Source organism: Sycon ciliatum, chromosome 1, assembly GCF_964019385.1.
Source record: "Sycon ciliatum chromosome 1, ocSycCili1.1, whole genome shotgun sequence".
NCBI classification, from domain to species: Eukaryota; Metazoa; Porifera; class Calcarea; order Leucosolenida; family Sycettidae; genus Sycon; species Sycon ciliatum.
In genome coordinates, this window is record NC_088643.1 from 13,955,600 (window position 1) to 13,977,912 (window position 22,313).

General features: G+C 47.9%; 2 protein-coding genes across 2 annotated transcripts in view; one reads left to right on the forward strand and one right to left on the reverse strand.

Moving 5' to 3' along the window:
• Positions 1 to 2,152: 2,152 nt before the first annotated feature.
• On the reverse strand, positions 2,153 to 4,988 carry LOC135814549 (E3 ubiquitin-protein ligase TRIM45-like). Its single transcript, XM_065327685.1, has one exon. The coding sequence runs from the start codon at positions 4,867 to 4,869 to the stop codon at positions 2,851 to 2,853; it is 2,019 nt and encodes a 672-aa protein (XP_065183757.1). The 5' UTR covers positions 4,870 to 4,988; the 3' UTR covers positions 2,153 to 2,850.
• Positions 4,989 to 13,336: 8,348 nt separating this feature from the next.
• The window catches only part of LOC135814560 (ankyrin repeat and KH domain-containing protein 1-like), a 30,343-nt gene continuing 21,366 nt past the window's right edge, over positions 13,337 to 22,313 (forward strand). Inside the window, exons 1-7 of the mRNA XM_065327697.1 lie at positions 13,337 to 13,861; positions 15,770 to 16,507; positions 18,448 to 18,691; positions 19,384 to 19,498; positions 20,033 to 20,122; positions 20,853 to 20,926; positions 21,820 to 21,930. Of these exons, the coding sequence (XP_065183769.1) occupies positions 13,513 to 13,861; positions 15,770 to 16,507; positions 18,448 to 18,691; positions 19,384 to 19,498; positions 20,033 to 20,122; positions 20,853 to 20,926; positions 21,820 to 21,930 (1,721 nt within the window). The 5' untranslated portion in view covers positions 13,337 to 13,512. The remainder of the gene's footprint in view (positions 13,862 to 15,769; positions 16,508 to 18,447; positions 18,692 to 19,383; positions 19,499 to 20,032; positions 20,123 to 20,852; positions 20,927 to 21,819; positions 21,931 to 22,313) is intronic.

Sequence of the window (22,313 nt, forward strand, 5' to 3'; positions counted from 1 at the left end):
CATCGGTGATATGCCGACTGCAGCCATGTGTTCAGTCGCCGATCATGGTGCCGATTTCCTTAGAACAGATACCTGCCACACCAAGCCTGATACCACTAGCACCGGCAACTGCCATACCAGGCCTTATCCCCTCGAGCTCGGCACGGTGAGCGCCGATGTTCAGAATGCTGGATCGGCTGCGTGCACAGTATCTTTACCCAGCTGCAGCGTGACCAGTCCTGGCACGCATACACTCATGTCCAGGGCATTCCCGGAGTCCCAGAACACCACGGAAACCCAAGCGTCGTTGCCCGCAAGCAGCACCTTTTTGGAGTCCCGCGCCACACAAGGCGAAGAGCAGGACCAGGTGGTGCACTCCGGAAAGCCAAGTCGTGCAGTGCCGCCTGACAGTGTAGCCGGCACTGGCATGCACGAACCCATCTACACATCTGTAGAGTCTGAGAACACTAAGGACACTCCTGGGACTTTGCACACAAGCATTGCCTGTTTAGAGTCCCAAGCAGCACAGTGCAGTGTACAGAACCAGGTGGCGCACTCCCGTCAGCCAAGCGTTGCAGCTCTGCTGTGCCTGCCCAGACACCGAGTGCACTATCCAACAGAGCGCGAGTATTTAGACATGACACCGACAGCGTCTGATGATTGCTGTGGCTGTGGCAAAGAAGACGACGACGACGACGAAGAAGAAGAAGAGAAGAGCGAGGCCATGTTGGAGGCGGCATCCTGGCAGAAAATGCCACTTGCTGGCAAGCGCACCATCACCAAAAGGCTGCTTAGCGATCGACCGACAGAAGACACATGGTGGGAGAAGGTGATCAAATACAATCATCAGTTTGAGGACAACACAGATCCTAAATCATCACAAGACCAAATACCTCCACCCACAGACGAAGGGATGGCAGCAGCCCCTACACGCATTTTATATTCCGAGGAGAATGCTGATGTAGGCCTTAGCCAAACAGATAACTTTATGGGTGCATTTTGCTCAACTATCGCGGATCATGACTCTCCCAATCCTATGCCAGTGATTGAGAGACCAGTAAACAGCATCGCACAAGCCGTTGAAAGTAAATGTTCCGAGGAACCAGGCCAGTGGCAAAACAGGCTGGCCTATGCTGAGCTCCGACAACCACAGAACTCTACCGCACGCAGCACTCTTCATGCATTCCCTTTGGCTGCTCGAGCCACCGATCATTGCGGAAAGGAAAACGAGCAAGAGGCAACGAACTGCATGTCAGAGCCAAAGTCCTATGTGACTGGCAACCAGGAACAACGGGATGATGGGTGCAGTGATCGCAGGACATCTGCTCACACAAGTCTACCGTACAGTAGTTTGAACACCGGGACCACAGATCAGCGTAGCGAGACTCAGAGGGGAAAGTGCGGTCGCCGCCGACGGCGGACTTACGTCAGCTTGAGGCAGCCACACAGCGATACGCATGCCTGGCTCAACACACTGCAGCCTGATACATCAAGCTGTCATGGTACGCAACCAGCTGGCACCATAGACCTGAATATCAGGTTTGAACAGGATGCCGTCGGCTGTACGCCTGTTCTGAACATTTGCATTGGTGACAGCTAGACCATTCGCCAATGTGCCTCATGCATACATTTGCCAATGCGCTTCATAAATACAAATGATAGGAGCATTCACTGATTAGTCTTTAACTAACTACTTTGGTTCTCTCAACACACTAGACAAACGTATCGGCATGATGACAATAATAATATTCTTCGACTTTGCTTCTCACTGACCACTAGATAATGATAGAACGACTCCCAAACTTAGACTTAGGGTTATTGACACTCAGCACATCCAATAACAGGTAATGGAACTCAATTCTATCTCTCATCCATGTGCACACACACGCACTCGTGAGCGCACGTGCGCACTCACACGCACACACACACACACACACACACACACACACACACACACACACACACCAGCACACACACACACACACACACACACACACACACACCAGCACACACACACACACCAGCACACACAACACGCATGTCGAGGTCTAACTCTGACACTTCTGTTGCAGAAAGACGTTGCGTTGTGATTCGTATCTAGTTCTTATTTCATTCATTTGAAACTCGCCGTTGAAGTTCACGCTTGGCTACTGGGTGACTGATAGTGTAAATGCGACTGCAGGAAGGCAGACAACTTCGGCCTGTAACTCAGATTCACTTGGTATGCATATGAAAAAGGAGCTGTGAATGTACCTAACCCATGGGCTGACTATGGCAATAGACACCCAACCAGAAAATGCATGGACTAAAAAATCGTGAAAGCTACAAAAGGGAAAGCGTACGCATACCATCATCACATTAAAAAGATACAATCTTACCGAAACTCGATGAACATGCACATGTAATGAAAAAGAGCTAATGTAGCTGACTATCACGCAGTTCATGGAGTGTGTAGAAAGTTTCAAACAGGCCGACCACAGAGCAGCCTCAAAGCAGGAAGAAAGATGAATTCGATTTCACGGTTCTGCTTGATTATGTGAGGCCGAAAAAAAATGAGGGGCTGAGTTTCTGATGCTCCTACTGATGTTCCGTAACACTGGTTACATACATTTCACAACATGAGCAGAGTGCTAGGATGCACTTAGTGCGAAGGAGCGGAACGTGTTGGTAAAGCTGGAATTGTCTAGCACAGCTGCTCTCAGATTTCGACTTTGAACACTGATCTTCGGACAGAATTACCAAGATGATGATCAGCCCGAAATTTGTCAGCCGGCTAATTCGGGTAGGACTGTTGCGTTCGTGGGTCACACGTCTCGCCCGGCAGATTCGATACAGGCCGACGAACATGCACGAGCACCATTCCAAGGATGTCTAGACTATCTCCACCATTCTATCCTTCCTATAATGATTTATGTTTACACACAGGTAGAGTGGTTTAGCGAGAACATCCAAACCCTTGATTTCCCTCCTCTCTCCAGTTCGCGGAAGGCACAGCTGAAGGCTGTTCGCATCGCAGTCCACAGTGAAAGTCAAGACTTCGCCGTTTATCCATGGAGACGTCTTCGAATTTCCCCCTTCGTACTTTAAATGTCGCCGAAACTGGTACTCTGGGCGAGCCCACCCCGCTCCGTAGCGATGGCAAATGGAAACTGAGTTGCTAATTTCACCTTGCGGAGGAAACTCAGCTACACCAATCTGCATGTAGCCCAAGTTAAGTTCCTGGCCGCTGACTTTGAGAGAAAATATGTGAACCCCAGTTGAGTACGCTTCCGTGCCGTATACATAGCCATGGCCTTGGGCGCACCTAAACGATCCGTCTATTTTCACCACCTTGCCAGAGTCAGATATGCACATTGCAGTGGAGCATCGGTCGGGGTCGAATCTGAGCTGCCTCTGTACTTTCACCGGCAGCGGTATGTGTCTGGTCATCTTGCCCAGGCGCACCTGTAGGGTATGTTCGCCGAGGGTCTCCGGTTCCACCTGGGCATGGGCGGTTATGCGTTCGTTGCTCGCTTCACTGATGGTAGGCAAGACTTGCCGATTGCCAAACGACGACACGAGCGATGCCACAACCTGTGGTTGATGATCCTCACTACCACACCGGGTTGCAATTTCGGAGCATGGAATTGTTAGTTTTATCTCGCATGCCTTACCTAGCTCCATGGTCTGCGGGATTTCTGCCGTCATCCCTCCGAGGTCCGAGCCGTAGTTTTCCACAACGATAACGACTCCTTGAAGCGCCTGCTTGAGGTGCTCCAGATCTTGGGATGTGCTGAAGGTCTGTACTTCAGGCAGCACCGTCATGGCTGCTTCCTCTGACTTGACGTTCGCACTGAACTGCTCCAGGTTCCGCAGCACTCGTCCGCTCAAACTCACCACGTCGAAGTCGCTACTTGCTGGACCACTGAGGTGACGTGCAAGCTCCTTGGCAGTGCTCTGCGTCGCTTGAAGGCTTGTCAGGCGCCGCCGCCGTGCCTCCAGTGCCGTCTGCTTCTTCCAACGCAGCATGTCGACTTCACCCAGGAGCTCTTCCTTTTTTTTATCTACTAGATCCTTGATGCATGTGAATGTTTCCGTGATGTGCTGGGAGGCAATGTCTGCCTCATCATTAGCAGTGGACAGATCTGACTGAAGCCTCTTTTTCATCGCTTCAATATCCGTTGGTGTCGGCCCGGATGAGCCCGCTGCAGTGTCTTGAGAATGTGTTGTCGCAGTCTTCAGAGCAGCACGCATCTCCTCAACCACGGCAGACAGTCGTTTAGCAGTGTGGCCTTGGTGCTCTCGCACCATGCACTGTTCGCATGCCTCCACATCGCAATTCACGCAGAAATGGCAGAGCTTGTACGGCGAGTGCATTGGACACGGCACTTCCGTTGTGCGTACTGGCGTGGAAGCCGCGCCATCCGACTTCAGGGGAATGCGCGTGTCATGTCGGGATTGCCTCATCGTTGCGTGCGCCGCAGAGTGATTATCGCAGAGCAGCGCTTCATGACAGTCCTCGCATCTACACGTGGATGGGCGGGCATCACGACAGAAATCACATTGTAAAATATTAGAGCGAAGCGATCCGTCCTCGTCACTCAATGTATCGTGGTCGGCGGAGTTATCACCTTGCAGGCAGCTTGAGACTAACTGTTTGCTGAGGCGAGCGGAAGGGTATAACGGCTGCGTTACTTCCTGGCAAGTGGCACATTTCACGCAGCCTTGAGCTGTGGTTTGCTCTTGCAAACACGTCGAGCAAATGACATGCAGACAGCGTAAGAATTTCCCGTCGCGAGGGTCCTTCACATCACAGAAGGCACATGCCTTTGGATTGGTGTCCTGGCACGCTCCCGATCCCGGCAGCCTGGTTGCTGGGCTGGCACTGCTACTAGTGCTAGGTTCCGACATGCTCTTCCTGGAAACCCTCTCCCCTGCTGGCTAGGCTCTGAAGTCAGAAGTACTGTCGGCCTGACACTGCACTGCCTCGGCTCCTCCCAAACAGTTGCTCGCCTCCTTGCCCCGGTAGCCGAAGTCGCTAACCGTGAAAACTGTTTCGCAGCACGACAGCCATCCACAAGCTACAAGGCATGCTGTTGCCGTACTGAGCCAGCTACAGTAGATTCGTTCTTTTTCAAGTTTTGCATAGTAATCAAGATATGAGGCGCAGAATGCATGGAGTGTAAACGTACTAAAAGAGTGTTTGGCTACACTTTGTTGAGTGAGATCAGATTGGGAAGCTGACTAGTACAGTACTAGTCAGTACTCGTAGTAGTAGTAGTAGTATGCCTTTAGTACTGCGTTGGCACTGACTGCGTGTGTTGTGTAGTGCATGCATGATGCATTGATGCAATGATGGGCGTGATCTGAAAAAAAATCATGTCCACGTGTCGTGTGTACTTGCGAGTGCTCGAGTGCTCGCGATGGTACACGTACACACGCGTGGGCGGCTTTGTGGGTTTAGATCTGCTGCAGCTTTTCAGCCACTTACACTGCCTGCATGGCCTGGCATGGCATGGCAGTGCACTGTCGCACAGGCGGCGGGCCATGCGACGGCGCCAGAGCTGCAGCGCGACCAGCGTCGACCTGTCGCTGATCAGCTAGCTATGACTAGTATGAGGTGTACACGTATGCTGAGTTGCACAGGTCCCACCCACTCTTATCTATCTGCTAGATCATTATTGTAGTCTTGACTAGTTATGTAGTCGTAGCTTTATCATGCATCTTTCGTACTTTTCTCACACGCTCAGGTATGGTGATGGTCGCATGGACAAGCGCTATTTAAGCATGCCTTCATCATGCATAGTATACTGTATAGTATGTGCAGCGGCTGCAGCCCTACATAATCCTACAAGTGTACTTTTAAAACAAATAATTTATTCTGGTTCTGTATCCATGCCATGGTATCCTGACTTGGGTAGTTGGGGAGTCTCGATCGTCCATAGACTGGACTAGACACGCGCGCATCTCAGGTGTACCCGTACTTCTCTCAAAAGCGCAACGTTTCCGACGAACAATTGCCGCGATGTTTCACACAGTACATGTATGGGCCCGGGGCTGCGTTCCCCAAACGAAAAGAAAAAGCCAACGTCAGGACCATGATGATAGCAGTTTTATATTAGTCTAGAGATAAAACGCAGGATCAGGGTAGAAATAAGAGACTGTAAGGAAGTGTGTTGCTCCCCACACTGGAGCTGGCGCTTTTTCCGCGGACCTGAGCTGACTTGACACTTCACTGACCCTCCAACGAGTCCAAGCACTGCGTATTGATCTGGGAGTGGTGCTTTCTCGCACGTTTGCCAAGTTGAAGGTTCAATGACAATGGACTCCTCGTGTGCTCTAAGAGCACATGCATGTGTCAGTCAAGTGTCAAGTCATCGAGATATCTACCGTTCTCTCTTCTTTCTGTTTTCTTTCGCTGATCCACACCCTACGTAGACTCTCTCCCACATTTATCAACCCGACGCTTCCATTACGCCACTCCACCTTCTACGCACGCCAACACCTTCTACCAACCTACCAGTACACTTATACCCGAAGGGTGTACCCCTTCCCACCTGTATCGACCCGCACCTAACCTTCACCATTAACTTAGATACATGTACATGTATTTCCCACCTTCACCTTCTCACCTCATCTCACCACCATCACTCCCTATTAACCCGTGCCACCACCCAAAGCCCTCCATTCTTTATCCACTGACGATGTTGTTCAGAACAACGAAACGTCTGGAGAAGTATCGTAAATATTTCTATCTATATAATTATGAGTTGATAGCGCCCCTAGCGCTTTCTGTTATCCTTGTCCCGCCATACTGGGCTTTAAATAGTGAGTTATTTTTCTTGATGTTCATATCACCTGATGAGTGCCTGAGATGGCATGAAACTTTAAGTTGTGACTGATCAAGCCATCTGTTGTTCTGACTAGTGTGTCACGGCTCTACCTTCCCGGTATCGAGCTCTCTTGGATTTCTGCTGGAATTCACAACAGTGTGGATCTGCTCCCAGCCCCTGGTGAGCTCTCTCTCTCTAGCGGAAAGCCAGCAATGGATGGACTGAGAAGACTGGACATCGACTACTCACTGAAAAATATCCCGGTACCATCTGCTAAGGTCTACAGGAAGGCGCTGATCGAGAAGGTGGAGAGCGTCGTGAAACGAATGCGTTGGAAGGCATGGTTCTTTCTGAAAGACGACCAAGCCGATGAAGCAGATTTGGACGACACCCCCGTCTTCAAATCCAGGAACTGCTCCCCGCAAGTTGAGGAGATGAGGCATTTTGAAGATGATCTGCTGGATATGGTCGAAAAGGTTTCATTTCGTACAGTTTCCGATCCCTTCCAAGATAAACTCAAGCAAGACTCTAAGAACTTCAACTCTACCGATGACATCATCGTCCGCGCGGATAAAACAAGAAATACTTATCTGGTCAAGACAGACCTGTATGAGAAGCTGCTGCGAGATAACACTACTACAGTCCATTTCAAAACTATAGACGCGTACCTAGGCAAAAAACCGGTATGCCAGCATCTATACCACATAAAATCTGTGATCACTTTGTGCATAAATTTTTCCAAATTGGGCGTCTGTTATCCAATCGTTTAGAAACTATATGAGAGTAATTGTGGAGCGGACCTGAGTAATATTCCGAAAACTATTCTCAAAAAGCTCCAGCCAAATTTGAAATATTTCAAAAACCCTACGCGGCTATAGTTTTGAAATGGACTGTAAGCACTACCAGTTAGCACCTGAATCTACCTACGACGAGATTAATAACGAGGCAAGGGATCTATCACGCAAGGCTAAGCTCGATGATAGAATGGAGACCCTACCCAAAGCTGAGGCCTTTATTACTATGAAGGATCATAAACCAAGGTTCGAGAGCAGCCTTCCCTGCCGATTGATAAATCCTGCCAAGCCTGACATGGGTCGACTCAGCAAGGGGATCCTCCACAAGGTGATCAGGAGCATCGTGGAACGTCAGAACATGAACCTCTGGAAGAACACCGCGGCTGTGCTCAAGTGGTTCCAGGTCATACCTAATAAGCAGAGCCACTCCTTCATCTGCTTTGACGTTGTTGACTTTTATCCAAGCATCACCGAGCCGAGCCTCCGGTCTGCACTGGCATTTGCTGGGCAGTACTGTTTGCCGCACTGACCCAAAGTGACATCGACATCATCATGCACTCCCGTAGGTCACTTCTGTTCCAGGGCGGCCGTCCATGGATAAAGAACAACGCACAATGCAACTTCGACGTGGCGATGGGATCGTACGATGGAGCAGAGATTTGTGAGCTCATCGGTGCTTTCCTATTGAGCAAGTTGTCTGTGCACGTCGATGAGGCCGGAATTGGACTTTACATAGACGACGGCCTTGCCGTGCTGAAAAATACACCAGGGCCAGTTGTCGACCGCACGAGGAAATCCATTATTGGTGTACTAGCTGTGCTAGTACTTGTTAGCAACAATCCGAACTAGCGCACACACTGCACTGCATTGCTTTGTACTGCATTCAAGACTGACGTCATGCGCTTTGTTTTGCTGCGTAATCACAAATGGCACCAGCCCATTTTTGCGGAAAAGAAAAACAAATCTTGCTTGCCCTGTTGTGCTCTTCCAGACAACGGATCGTGCTTCAGCAGTGTTTCTTTTCCCACCATCCCTCCCTATCCAACTTATTCACACCATCATAATATTATCGTACCCACTAACCGGGTCCACTCTCACAACTGGTGTTATCTAGCTATTTGCTGCGGCTCTGCCTTGCGCTATATTACATCCATTTAGCATTGCAGCTCTACGTTGAGCTAACAGCAGCTCTACTTTGAGCTAACAGCAGCTCTACTTTGAGCTAACAGCAGCTCTACTTTGAGCTAACCGCAGCTCTACTTTGAGCTAACCGCAGCTCTACTTTGAGCTAACAGCAGCTCTACTTTGAGCTAACCGCAGCTCTACTTTGAGCTAACCGCAGCTCTACTTTGAGCTAACAGCAGCTCTACTTTGAGCTAACAGCAGCTCTACCTTGAGCTAACAGCAGCTCTACTTTGAGCTAACAGCAGCTCTACTTTGAGCTAACAGCAGCTCTACTTTGAGCTAACAGCAGCTCTACTTTGAGCTAATCGCAGCTCTACTTTGAGCTAACAGCAGCTCTACTTTGAGCTAACCGCAGCTCTACTTTGAGCTAACCGCAGCTCTACTTTGAGCTAACCGCAGCTCTACTTTGAGCTAACAGCAGCTCTGCTCTGAGCTAACACCAGCTCTACTTTGAGCTTCAAACCAGTTGTTTCGAAACCAGCACTCCTCAATCCAAAGATGCCTCTTTGTTGACTTGTTTGTGTGAGGGATGGGGCTAACGAAGTATTCAAGCAGTATGATATAAAAATCACTATCGACTTTAATCTTTCGACAGTGAATTTCCTAGATGTCACGCTCAGCCTCGACACTGGGAAATTCCAGCCGTATCGTAAACCTGGAGACGCACCTCTCTACGTCAACGCCATGTCCAATCACCCACCATCCATACTACGGAACATCCCTGATATGATCGCTCGACGTGTCTCAAGCATATCTGCCAACAGCGGCGTATTCGCCGATGCTGCCCCTACATATCGCAATGCATTAGCGGCCAGCGGATTACCTGCCAACATCAAGTACATTGACCCAACGCCACCTGCTTCAATGAACGGCAGCAAGCAAAAAAGAAAAAGGAAACGGAATGTGGTGTGATTTAACCCGCCATACTCCAAGAGTGTCCGGACCAACATCGCCGGCACCTTCCTCCGGCTGATCGACAAGCATTTTCCTAAGGGGTCCAAAATGAACAAATTCTTCAACCGCTTCAACGTGAAGGTGAGCTACTCCTGTTTGCCGAATATGGCCCACATTATCAGTGGCCACAATAAGCGTCAATTGTGCGTCCAGGAACCGGACAAGCCGTGCAACTGCCGTCGCAAGGACCAGTGCCCTCTCAACGGAGCGTGCCAAGCAACCAGCATAGTCTACGCGGCGGAGGTGTCGAGTGATGGCCACAGCGATGGGCCCAAGACCTACATTGGCAGTACGGAGCCTCCATTCAAGCGTCGATACGGGAACCACAAGACATCCATCAAGCTTCCTGGATACCGCAAATCCACGGGCCTCTCAAAGCATGTGTGGGAATTGAAAGATAATGGCAAGACGCACGACATCAAGTGGCGAGTGGTTCAGAAGGCCAAGGCCTACAGCAACGTAACGAAAAGATGCAGCCTGTGCCTCGAGGAGAAGGCGAGAATACTCACTGCCGACAGGAGATCGAGCCTCAACAAGCGGTCGGAGTTGATATCCAAATGTCGACATCAAAATAAATTCATGCTATCAACACCGATAACATGATCTTCTCGGCACCCTGCTTCCAGGCAGTAGGGACAGTTGATAGCTCTCTGCCGCCTTGTCACCATCATCATCTTTGCACCGCGCATCTCACTAGCTGGGCCAGCTCGGTTTATCACCTTTATCACCTTAGGTACCGCGATCCTTACTGGCTATGACACTGAATCGGATATGAGTTGATAGCGCCCCTAGCGCTTTCTGTTATCCTTGTCCTGCCATACTGGGCTTTAAATAGTGGGTTATTTTTCTTGATGTTCATATCACCTGATGAGTGCCTGAGATGGCATGAAACTTTAAGTTGTGACTGATCAAGCCATCTGTTGTTCTAACTAGTGTATCTATATTTATCATATACTTATTATATCACTCTTTGGTGTAGAAAGAATATTTTTTGATATTACAATGAGAGTGGATAATCAATGGCTTGCCCACCAACAATCTGAGGATTGGTGGATACCCATGAAAGTCTGAGTAACAACATACTTCAGCCTAGTTCCATTGCTCTGTCTGTGTAAGCTACTCTTGGTAGAGAAATAATAGATGATAAAATGGCTAATGGCCCTCAGCGTCTGTTCTCACAACTCCATGTGCATGTGTGACACTGACTCACGCTGCTGCCTGGTGCTCACGACACGACGTTTGTTCGCGTGCGCGATGCCGGACAAATTACTGGTGCTGTGCTCGTGGATATGTCCAAAGCATTTGACAAGGTCAGGCACCAAATGCTCATTAATGATTTGTTTGAGCTTGGCATATCTGGTTCAGCATTAGTTTGGTTTGTCGACTATTTGTCCAATCGTCGCCAAATAGTGCACATTGCTGAGAACCATAGCCCTCCTTTCCCCTGCATGTGTGGCGTTCCCCAGGGCTCTGTTCTTGGTCTGCTGCTTTTTGTACTCTATGTTCGTTCGATCCAGTCCATTGTCTCCGAGTTTTGTGTGAAAGTTAATTTGCTTCAATTTGCTGACGATATTCTATTGTATGTTTGCGGTATGCAGAAGAATGCGCTTAGCAACTCCCTGTCTGCAGCTGTCTCAGCCATTAGTACCTGGCTGTCAAACCGCAATTTAATTCTAAATGCCCGGAAGACACAAGTGCTCTTCCTGTCTACGCCACATATTACTGACCACCAATTTGCAGTCTACTGTCATGGAGTGCAGCTCAAGCAAGTGACATGTGCAAAGTACCTTGGAATACATTTGGACCAGGATCTTTCTTGGAGGACTCAAGTTGATTCTATGGTCACCAAACTTGCCAGTAAAATTGGTATTCTGTTCCGAAATCGACACAATATTCCGCTGACTTGCGAAGAAAGCTTTGTAAAGTGCCTAGTGTGGGTGTTGAACCCGGTTCTGACCCCCATTATGCTAGGGGAGGTTTAGACTTCTGGCAACAGTTACTGCCACCACCATGACACTGTCGCGAGAAGGTGCTCTCTGTAGACGAGGTTCAACAACCATTATGGTTCAAATGGTACTAATGGACCGGGGCTCTGCCAACCGCGGAAGGTTGTAGAAAGGTCACTGTTTCCGAACAGGTCCTCCACCTTGTTTCATGCTGTCAATCTAACAATATGCGTGAACTATAACAAGGTTTATCTAATACTAGTTTTGAACTAGTATTGGGTTATATAATACCGTGTACATGATTGTACAAGTACATGATTGTACAAGTACATGATATGAGATAAAACCTTGCATTGTAGAAATACGCTTTTTTTACTTTGGCAGCATACGACAAGCTGAGAGAGGGACGTCGACGCCATGGGCAGAAGTTGACAAAAAGAAAGGAAAGAGTATAAAAATAAAAGGAAGAAGATTCAAAAACAAACGCAACGCTCCCTACTACCCCCCCCCCCCCCCCCTATAATGAGGGTCTACAATCTGAACACCCATACGGTTCAGATGGTCGCAAGACTCTACCAACAGTGGATGGTTGTAGTACAGCACACTGTTTCCGAACACGGTGTTCCACCACCTTGTAATAATTATGCTGTCAAACTAAAAGGCATGATTGATTGTACATGATTGTACATAACGTCAATACAGCCACAGGTCATAGCGAATACTTGTTAGCGAGTGTCACGTTTTGCCACAACTTTGATTTTGAGAATGCTGTGGCCTGACTGTGGTAGTCGAAACCGGCGAAAGCTTGACGCACGGAGTTCGTCATTATCGACTGTCCACATACAAGTCCATCCTTCTCACCATGATGAGATTGATGATGGTCAACAGAACTTGTGCAAGTTACGTAATCCCAGTCGCCCGTTGCCAAGTGCTTACGTCACATGTTATGATGTACAATGATGGCGACGTATCCGCAAAGTGCAAAGTCTTATGCAACGTCTTTTTTGGAGTGGTACTGGTTGGACGTAACAAGTCGTTAGTCACTCTACTGTCGTACTGAAGATCTACCATACTAATAATTGTCACTACTACTGTACAGACATGACCGCGTACTTGTGATTTTGTGCTGACTTGTAGAGGAGCTCATTTCATTTTCAGTTCATACTTCATAGTTCACCACCATGACAGCATTATGACTTCATCATGACTCCTGATCACGTCATTCATGTCACATTGTTGTCGCGTGCGCAACTGCGCACGTGCGTAAGTTGCGCACGTGCGTAAGCACGGCGCATGGCCTAGTCAGGCTAGTGGCGTAGTAGTACTGCCACAGTGTGCCGAGTTCAGGGCTTCAAGCCTGCCCTAGCCCTGCAAGACCGACTCATTACATGCCAGTCACCTCATGACGTCTAGATAAAGACGTCTGCGCCTAGCGCTAGGCTAGAGTAGCGCCTGTGTGGGGTTATCAGTACTTATCACCGGTTATGGACTGGTTGATCACACGATGACGCTGACACTTGACTTGACAGATTAGCGTTCGAAGATGAGGTCGCACCAAATCCATGGTATGTGCGCCAAGAACACCTACCGTACTGTTGTAGTCTGTAGTTTACATGACATTGGTTTTAATTTTGTAGTAGATCTACCTACAGTACAGGAAATCTACCTACATTGTAGTGCCTGCGTCTGTAAATATTTTGTGCTACTACTAGTACATTGTAGATTCCGCGCTGTCTGCAGTATAAATCATCAAGCCAGTACATATTTATAGTTCAAAACTCCGGAGCATTACTATATTACTATTACTAGGTCGCGGGGGGTATAAAATGCACAGGGCGAAGAATGGCGTCCCAGAATCAGCGGCGACCAGTACGCAGCGGAGCGCAGTCAATGTCTATGTCCTTGCAGCGGCGCACAGTGGAATCCGGAGCATCACCAACCATTGGTATGGCCGCCAGGCCCGCCAATGATTGGCGTCGGAGGACGATCAGGGCTGTCAGGGATTACAATAATCCACCCTCTAGTGGTGGATATCGCGTACAAGCGCGCAGGTCCTATGGCAGACTCCAGGCGCAGCACGGGCCCAATTCCAGATTTCTCCAGCGGCGCGGTGCAACTATGGAGCTACTCGCTGATGATTGGAACAGCGAGGGCGAGGATACGATCCTAAACTCAACGCTTGATGAGTCAGGTAAAGGGGACTGTTGAACAAATAAAAGGGCCCTTTAAAAATAGCTAGGTTGAGTACCGGTATCATCATTTACAAGTAAAAATAGTAGTATTATTGACATATCCGCGGCAAGCCGCTTATGTACAACGGCATGGGAGAGGATAACAAAAAATGAAAATATAATTATTGTTGGGGAAATCCACGCTATTATCGAATATTCAACAATGACGGGTGTGGGGTTATACCAAATTCCCATAATGTGGAAGTACGTTATTATTGTTGAAAGCACTAGGTGATCTGCACTCTACAATGTGACCTGTGCGATTATATCGTTGAATGATTGCCTGTTCCGAGCCACCAAACGCAGTGTCTCCAGGTCCTTCAGACTCCGGAGACGCATGGACGTTGCCTTAGCTAATTCGTTGTCTATCACCACTGGTAGGGTGATGCGCGGGCGTCCGAGCCAGCCCCGATTCTGTCGCTGGAAATACGCTGTCATGCTCACCTGCGCTGGAGTTGCTTCAGGGAGGCGTAGAATATGACCAAACAGTTTCCACCGTGCTCTTCTAGTAAAAATACAATCCTAAAAAGGCTAGTCATGTGACATTTCGGCAGAATTCCGCTGCCATGGTAACAATGATAGTGCACTGCACATAATTATCCTGATACTAGTACATATGTAGTGCATCATCTAATGATCGGCTTAGATTGTTAGTGATGCAGTCCTTTTTAGGGGTGCCAACCAGTAGTAGGGTACCCGTGGCGGTGCTACCCGTAATTTGATCGGGTTGTAGGGTAGCAATTTGCTCCTGTGAACCCGATCGGGTAGTTGGAGTACAATATCATTGCAACGGTGCATGTAAACGGCACGGCTACGTGCTACTGTACACTTTCCACGTAGCGCACTCACAGTACAAACTGTGTCAAAAAAAAGAAAATTACCCGATAGGGTACCTGTGCTACTCGGATAGAAATACCCGCCCGTTACCCGACCAAACCCCTACCCGTTGCAGCCCTAGTCCTATTAAAGGGTCTGTGATCAGCTATGCAAAAAAACACCCTCTCATGGCGTGTCCGGGTGGCCATGAAGTCGAGACCCTAGGTCGGCGGAGCTTCCCAAAACTCATCACCACTGGCATGATTCACACAGTGCGTGCTTCACCTGCTGCAGCTCATGGCTGGCATACCATATTCACGCGCATAAAAGGGCACGCACTTATATTTGAATACAAGGGCACCTCCACATAATAATTATTTGGATAAAGGCATGAAAAAAACTCATGACCCAAGAGTGTGTATTGATGACTTGAATACTCATATTGAAAGACATGCCCTTGTATCCGGAACATTTTTTCCTGGCAAAATGGAAAAACGAATTTTTCCGCATATAAGGGCATATATGGGATGCAATTGTATGTGGATTGATACGATAAGTGATGACCCATTGCGGGTGAGCTAGGCTATGGAAAGAGAAGAATGGTTTCGATCCAGTTGCATTCCCTCCTACGGAGGTTTGCAGGACCGATGGTGGACGATGGCAGCTTCTTCTGCTGCATACTTGTGTGACGTCATCTGCATGCGTGACCCCATCTGCTGCCCCTCACGCCACATCCATCGCAAAGGCTTCTTGTTGTGGACTGCTGTGTTACCCAATTATGGAGGAAACCGCTTCCATCTTGTGTGGTGAAACGTTTTAAAACATACCGGTAACCAGGGAAACAATAGTTGGAAAGGGTTGCTAGGTGGATCTCATTATCCTCAATCTCGGCTCAAACTACATGACTGTGAAATAATAAAAGTGTATACACAATTATACATCCAATAATGTCAAATGGCTCAACATGCACGTACACACACACGCGCGCACATGCATGCATATCATTTAACTCCATATACACACTCTTGGTGTCTTGTTCTCTTCTTTAAAAGGCGAGACACAAGTTCATGGTACACCGATCGACGCCTCATTCTTCCAGTTGAAAATCAAGAGTATTGTTCCACAACCCACTGATCAGAGGACCAACCAAGAATCAACGCCCACTGCAACACAGACATCAAGCGCATCCGACGCAACACAAGACAGCGGTCAGAACGAGACCTTTTTCACATTCAGCTCGGACGACAGCGAACCGGATCGGGATACAGACGAGGAAGGCGGTACAGCGCCCGTAGACTACGTTCTTCAACGAATGATTGGTGATAAGTTTGACGTAGGGCCGAGGGGTCTCACCATTGGATCGGGCAAAGGCTGCGATGTCCGTCTGCCAAAGCGTACTTTACTGGAGGCGCAACATGCTCGCATCGAGTGGAGGTCTGCTAATCCTAGTCCGACAAGTACACCGCCTTCGGCTGACGGCGGCCGGGCTCGGCTGACTTTGCAGGATCTTAGTGGTGGAGGACGCTTTTGGCTAAGCTCCCAGCCTGAATGTTCTGTAATCATGAGTGGAAGTGCTGATGGGGATCAAGAGCAACAGTCAGAATCACTAAGTGAGCCTGTTGAGCTATGCTGGGGGGCCAAGTTCAGTATGGGACGAGTAGAATTTCAAGTCGTTCCTTTGCCTCCTTCAACGCTGGTCTGCAAGTGTCTGTTTGCTGCCGTGCGTAACGATGACGCAACCGTATTGTCGGCTGTGCTGGATGCAGCTAAGGAACCCAATGGTCTGAAAGGTGAGGAGTGAGTCACGGTGTATTGTTGCCATTGCTGTAGTGATCATTGTTGGTCATGGCTTATCCATACGCTCATACCTCGCTTATCCATACGCTCATACCTCGCTTATCCGGGCGGTCCAGGACCGGGCACTGCCCATAACTTTGAAATGTCCGTAACTCCGAATCACATACATTTGATGGCGGAAGGCCATAGACATGGTATATGACGTCATTATTTCCAAACAGTGACAAAAGAGTGGAACTATTTCCACTGAAACTCGCCCAAAGGGTGCCCGGTAGACCGAAGTGCCCGTACCTTCAGGGTCCGGATAACCGAGGTATGACTCACTCAGCCTTAGCCCGTATGAGTGTACTGAAGTACTCGGTTGGGGATATCACCATGACTTTTAAAATAACCCCTGATGTACAGCTGGGGTAAGATAAAGGGGCCATACCCTACCCCATGTTCCCTACGAGAACTCAGACACGGCTGGCATGGAGTCTAATGCATGCAGGCGAATACGTCTCAAATTCTTTTGCTTATATTTGTATTTGAATAGATTTCTGGTTGGAGGAAAGCAAATCAGCACACGAAGCACAGAAGCCATATCATTTTTTCGGCTAGGCCTTTCATTCCATTACTCTTCAGGTCGAATACAATGGTGATTAACAAGGTAGTGAGCAAGTCCTTATAACGTGCAAAAGTGCCGGTTATAAGGACTTGCTTACTACCTTGTTAATCACCATTGTATTCGACCTGAAGAGTAGTGGAATGAAAGGCCTAGTCGAAAAAATTATATGGCTTCTGTGCTTCGTGTGCTGTATTTGTATTTATATCATTTTCTCGTGGCACATCATGATGACGGCCAGTAAAACTGAGACAAGGCTGGAAGCCAACCACAGCAGTAAAACAGATAAAAAGAATACAAATAAAAGGCTTGTTCACAAGCAATCAGTAAAACTCTACACAGTAAAACGTTAAGTAAAGACCGCTGTGACTAGCAGCCAGCCTGGTACTACAGACCACTTCGCCAGGCACGAACGGTCTCACATTCATATTATGGTTGTGCGGTGCAAACCTCTAACTAAGGACCACCTGCCAATAAAGACCGCTTTTTCTGGCCCCAAGGGGTGTTCGTTAGTCACAGGTTTGACTGTAATTATAACGATCCAGTCTTTCTCATGAGAATAGGTCGAAGAGCTTTTGGAGTGATTTTATGAGTTGACCGAGTAATAAAATTAACAACTTTGTGGCTAATTTTGAAAGTACTGGGAGAGATTCAAGTTCAAAGGATCGGTCAGGGAAGTGAACTGACTGAAAAGAGAAAAGAAAACCAATCCTGGTGGGTTTGGCAGTTTTCCTCTTTTCAGGCAGTTCACTTCCCCGACGGATCCTTTGAAATTTGTGGCTTTTTGTAATTTTGTATTCTTGTCTCTCATCAGTTAATGCCTTGAGTGAACCAGCCAGGGGCGGCGGAAGCGGCCTGATTGGTCAGCCCCTGGCTGGACCACGTCTTTAGCCACCAACGGGTGTTAACTGCTGAGAGGGGTCATGCGAACTCGCCATATCATCCACAAAGTGATAAATTTCACTCCGCTGATGCATTCTTTTCTTCCAAGTATCATCTTCTTTCCTTCTTTTTCTTCTTTTGCCATGGCCGGCTAACGCCCCCTACTTTGCATTGGCTTCTGCCATTGGACGGTGAAATAAAAAAATAAAGTGTGAACAGCTGTGGTATGGCAGGACCACTCAGAACCTGCTTCCACCGCTTGTGCCTACTGAACCAGCAATGTGAGGCCTGGCTTGATATTTTCTGTGCATGGACCACGCGGAGCTGTGACCGTATTTGACAGCTCAAAACCCCGAAACTCCTGTACTTATACGGCTTTTCTATTTGCTCCGTTTTTTTCTTCTTGCTGTTGTACGTGTGTGGTTGCTGCATGCTTCTTGTTCGAAGGTGCGGGTAGTGCATGCCCATTGCTGCGACCCAATTCCGGCCGATCGGTGAAGCGTCTCGACCTGGAGATCACTGACAAGCCGCATCCGGCGTCCGTGTTCGATGACGAGGAGGAAGACAACGAGCCAGCGGCCGCGACGACGCAGGCCAACTCCCCGTTTGCAGCGATGTCGTGGCTAGCGCCGAATGCCCGCTCCAGGCAACTGTTACTTGCAGCCAGGCGGCGACGTCGAGCCGAGAGCAGGTGTGTCTGGCCTACCAGTTCTAGTTGTAGTTAGGCATTCGAGCATACACTGTGACACTGCAGTAAAACGTCCCTTGGTCAGGATACCCCTTATCCGGGGATGTCCGTGTACCAGGCACCTTTCTGACATATCTAGAGTCCAAAAATTGGCTTTTCAACAAAAAAATAGCCCAAAAACTATTGATTCGCGTAAAAAATGTTTACTTGTATGCAGAAAGTATATACATGTATGCTCTGAGTTCCAATTTCTAGTTACGGGCTGTGCCTTTTCCCAACCTGCCCGGGGTAGGGCAGTTTTACTGTACTTGTGCTGCTGCCAGTTTGCTGGTGTGGTGGATTTGGATCATGCTTACAGACCTCCTGTACGCTGCGCTCTGGAGAATCAAATTAGACCGAAGTCGAACGGCTTTGGAGCTAATCGCGTCACCTAACTCATGATTGTCTATTTTATTGCAGCTGTGGCAGCTTGAAAGGAACAAAAAGCAGTGCTCCAAACTTTTAGGCTTTTAAATCAGTACCGTGAGTGATATGTACAAGCATGCCCAAACGAGTATCCTGTCTCAGTTCTACGAATGCCAGAGGACAACTTGGTACAGACAAATTGTGCTTCTCTTGTAAAGATTTTCACCTCCAAAGTGGTTTGAGCTTGAAATGTTTTTTTTCTTTGCATGTTTGTTTTTGCTTTTTGTCAGGTATTTGAGGATGCACCGCAGGCCTCAGCAAGGCCAGGCTGTTGGATTGCTTCACGTCGCTGTGGACCAGTCCAATTTGGAGATTGTTTCTCTTCTGCTGTCGGAGGGGGCAGAGGTAAGGACGATGGGTGGAGGGTGAGTGGGAACGTAATCACTCCGCAACAAATGCAGTCAAGAGCATGTAATACAGACTGGAAGCTCCACGTACGTGTACGTTTGTTGGCACCCTTATTGTTTACCATCTTGTAGGACGCATCACGCAGCTTCATAAGTAAAAAATTGGTTGTGAGCAACACTGGCTCACACTCGAATCATTGCTTTTCACCGGAAAAATATTTTATTTCAACGTTTCGGTCATGAAATAACTTATTGTTTACGCCTATTTAAGGAGTCATGGAAGTGGTGCATGTTCGCAGTTCTAGTCTTGCACTGCATCACTGCAACCTTCGGCACATTGTTTCACCGTACCTTGATGTCAATGATGGCGTAAATGATGGGTTACACTTTCCCCCAGCAAGATCTGTTGCGCACTCTGGCGTCTCTTGATACGCACTATCCACTCTCCTCCTCCTTTCTCAAATTCTCTCTCTATCTCTCTCTCTCTCTCTCTCTCTCTCTCTCTCTCTCTCTCTCTCTCTCTCTCCGGAAGGTGAATGGCATAGAAGACACATCCCGAGGATCACCTCTACAGATGGCAGTGAACCGAGACAACGTGGAAATCGCCCGACTGCTGTTACAGGTACGGTGTATTGCTAAAGCGCCAAAAGGGAGCAACAAAAGAAGAAGGAAGTTGCTTTCTTCTTGCTTTGCTCCCTTTTGCAGCGTCACCTTTTTTCTGCCTGTTGTGCATATTTGGTGCAAATGTAAGCGCATGAATGCTAGTTTCCCTTTCTTGTGTTACTGTTGAGAAGCCGAGTCATACTAATGCCTTTTCGTTTTTATTGCTTGACATCATTTGCAAACATGCCAGTTGATACGATGTGCTCCTGGTGTATATGTACCATGGCCACAACTTGCTTGGCCTACATGTGCATGACATACGCTGGGTATAGTTTGGAATATTCTTTGTCTTTGAAAAAGACGCGAACCGTGAAAAAAGAAATTAAAAAAAAGAAAAAAAGAAGGTAGTACAATCAGTCCTGCATCTGTACGTTGTCCACACCAGTCTAGAGGAACAAGTCGAAGATTTTCTGAACCAAACGTTACCTTCTCATCAGGGGCGCATACAGGGATTAAAGTTGAAACGACTACTAGAAGTAAAAGAACAATGATATATACATGTAGGTAAAATATGCATGACTAGTGTACTACTTTTAGAATTGGAGCGCTTCCAATTTGTTTTACAAATATTCTTTGTCGCAAATATTTGTAAGAAGAATGTCTTTGTCATGAAGCGTTTGGTTCTGCCCTTGAAACTTGAAATTTCTATTCTGGCGGTTGCGCTGGCGGAATGTTTGCTGTGCTTTTAGCATGGAGCTAGGATGGAGGTAGAAGGCGCACCCGGACACCTTCCGTTTCAATGTGCCACTTCGCACAAGATGAGGTGTGTGCTACTCATCGCTGCATTCTTTCCATGTGTATGCGTGTCTGTGTGTGTGTTTGTGCATGTGTGTGGTGTGTGTGCACGTGAATATGCGTGCATATGGATGTGCATGTGTACTTACGCAATGCACGTGTGTGTGTGTGTGCGCGCGTGTGTGTGTGTGCTTGTGTGTGTGCATGTGTATGTGTGTGTGGATATGTGTGTGTGTGTGTACGCGCACGCGTACGTGAGTGTGTGTGTGTGTGTGTGCTTGCAGGTGTGCATGCATGCCAAAGTGTTTCATTCACAATCTCTTTGCCGTTGTGATCCATTTGTTCAATGTGGTGCCGAGCGTTTAAATCCGTAATATCGGCACAGGATAAATTCTGTTGCCCTATGACATGAACCAACAGCACATCAGTCTGTCTGTCTATCCATCCGTCTGTACACCGACACGTCTGTTCATCTGTCTGTCTGTCTGTATTATTATCTTTATGAATGCTTCTGCTTTTCTCAATGTCTGTGGATACGTCTCTAAGGGTATTTGCACGTCATGGCAGCATTCTGAACCTGAATGCACTATCTTATAATTAGGTTACAAAACATTTCTTAATGTACGCAAGCTCCACTGCAGCCACTTCATAACATGAAAAACCCTGCACACACCATCCTCAAATCAAGTGGTCTCTTCGCTGCAAATTACAATATCTCAATCAAATTTTCGGCCAGGAGCCATCATATGTTACAAAATACGATTCAAGTACAATGGACAATGCCTGCATCAGCCATTGGTTAAGTTAAGAACAGACCCGTGCATAAGAGAAACATAATTTGTCACGATTAGATTGTAGTGTACAATGGTGGCAACTGTGTTACTAAACGGATGGTGACCGGTGTGTTCTGTTGATGTGCAGGAAGCTACTCCTGAATGTGCCTATGCTGTGCTCCGCTGCCGAGGTCGGTGATGAAGACGAGGTCCGTGGACTTCTGGCCTGCAACACACCCGTCAATGGCATTGGACTTGGGTAGGCCTTCCCTTGTGTGTGTGTGGGTGTAGGTGATGACGCGTGGGAGTACATGTGATAATTATGATGTGTGTGTGTGTGTGTGACGTATGGCATGCAAAAGAGGCTATGATTCGATTTTGGCCTAGGAACAGGTGCCTGTTGTGAGTGAAAGTGACTTTCTTTGGCCGTTGTGCTAACCTTGTGCGGTGGTGGACTTGTTTTGACTTGAATGTGCGATTTCTAGTCCATGAAAGCTGTTCTTGTGAGTTGATAATGATAATAAAGTCTATGCATTGTCAACGTGTGCCCGTTTCCCCTGCTTCCGTTTGGACTCATTGTTTCGTACTCATGGGAGGGGTCCAAGTACGAAATGAACAATGTTCGTTTCAGGCAGGACTAAC

Bases quoted from the DNA above. Each gene is read 5' to 3' on its own strand.
- LOC135814549 (XM_065327685.1), bottom strand. From the start codon at position 4,869: ATGTCGGAACCTAGCACTAGTAGCAGTGCCAGCCCAGCAACCAGGCTG.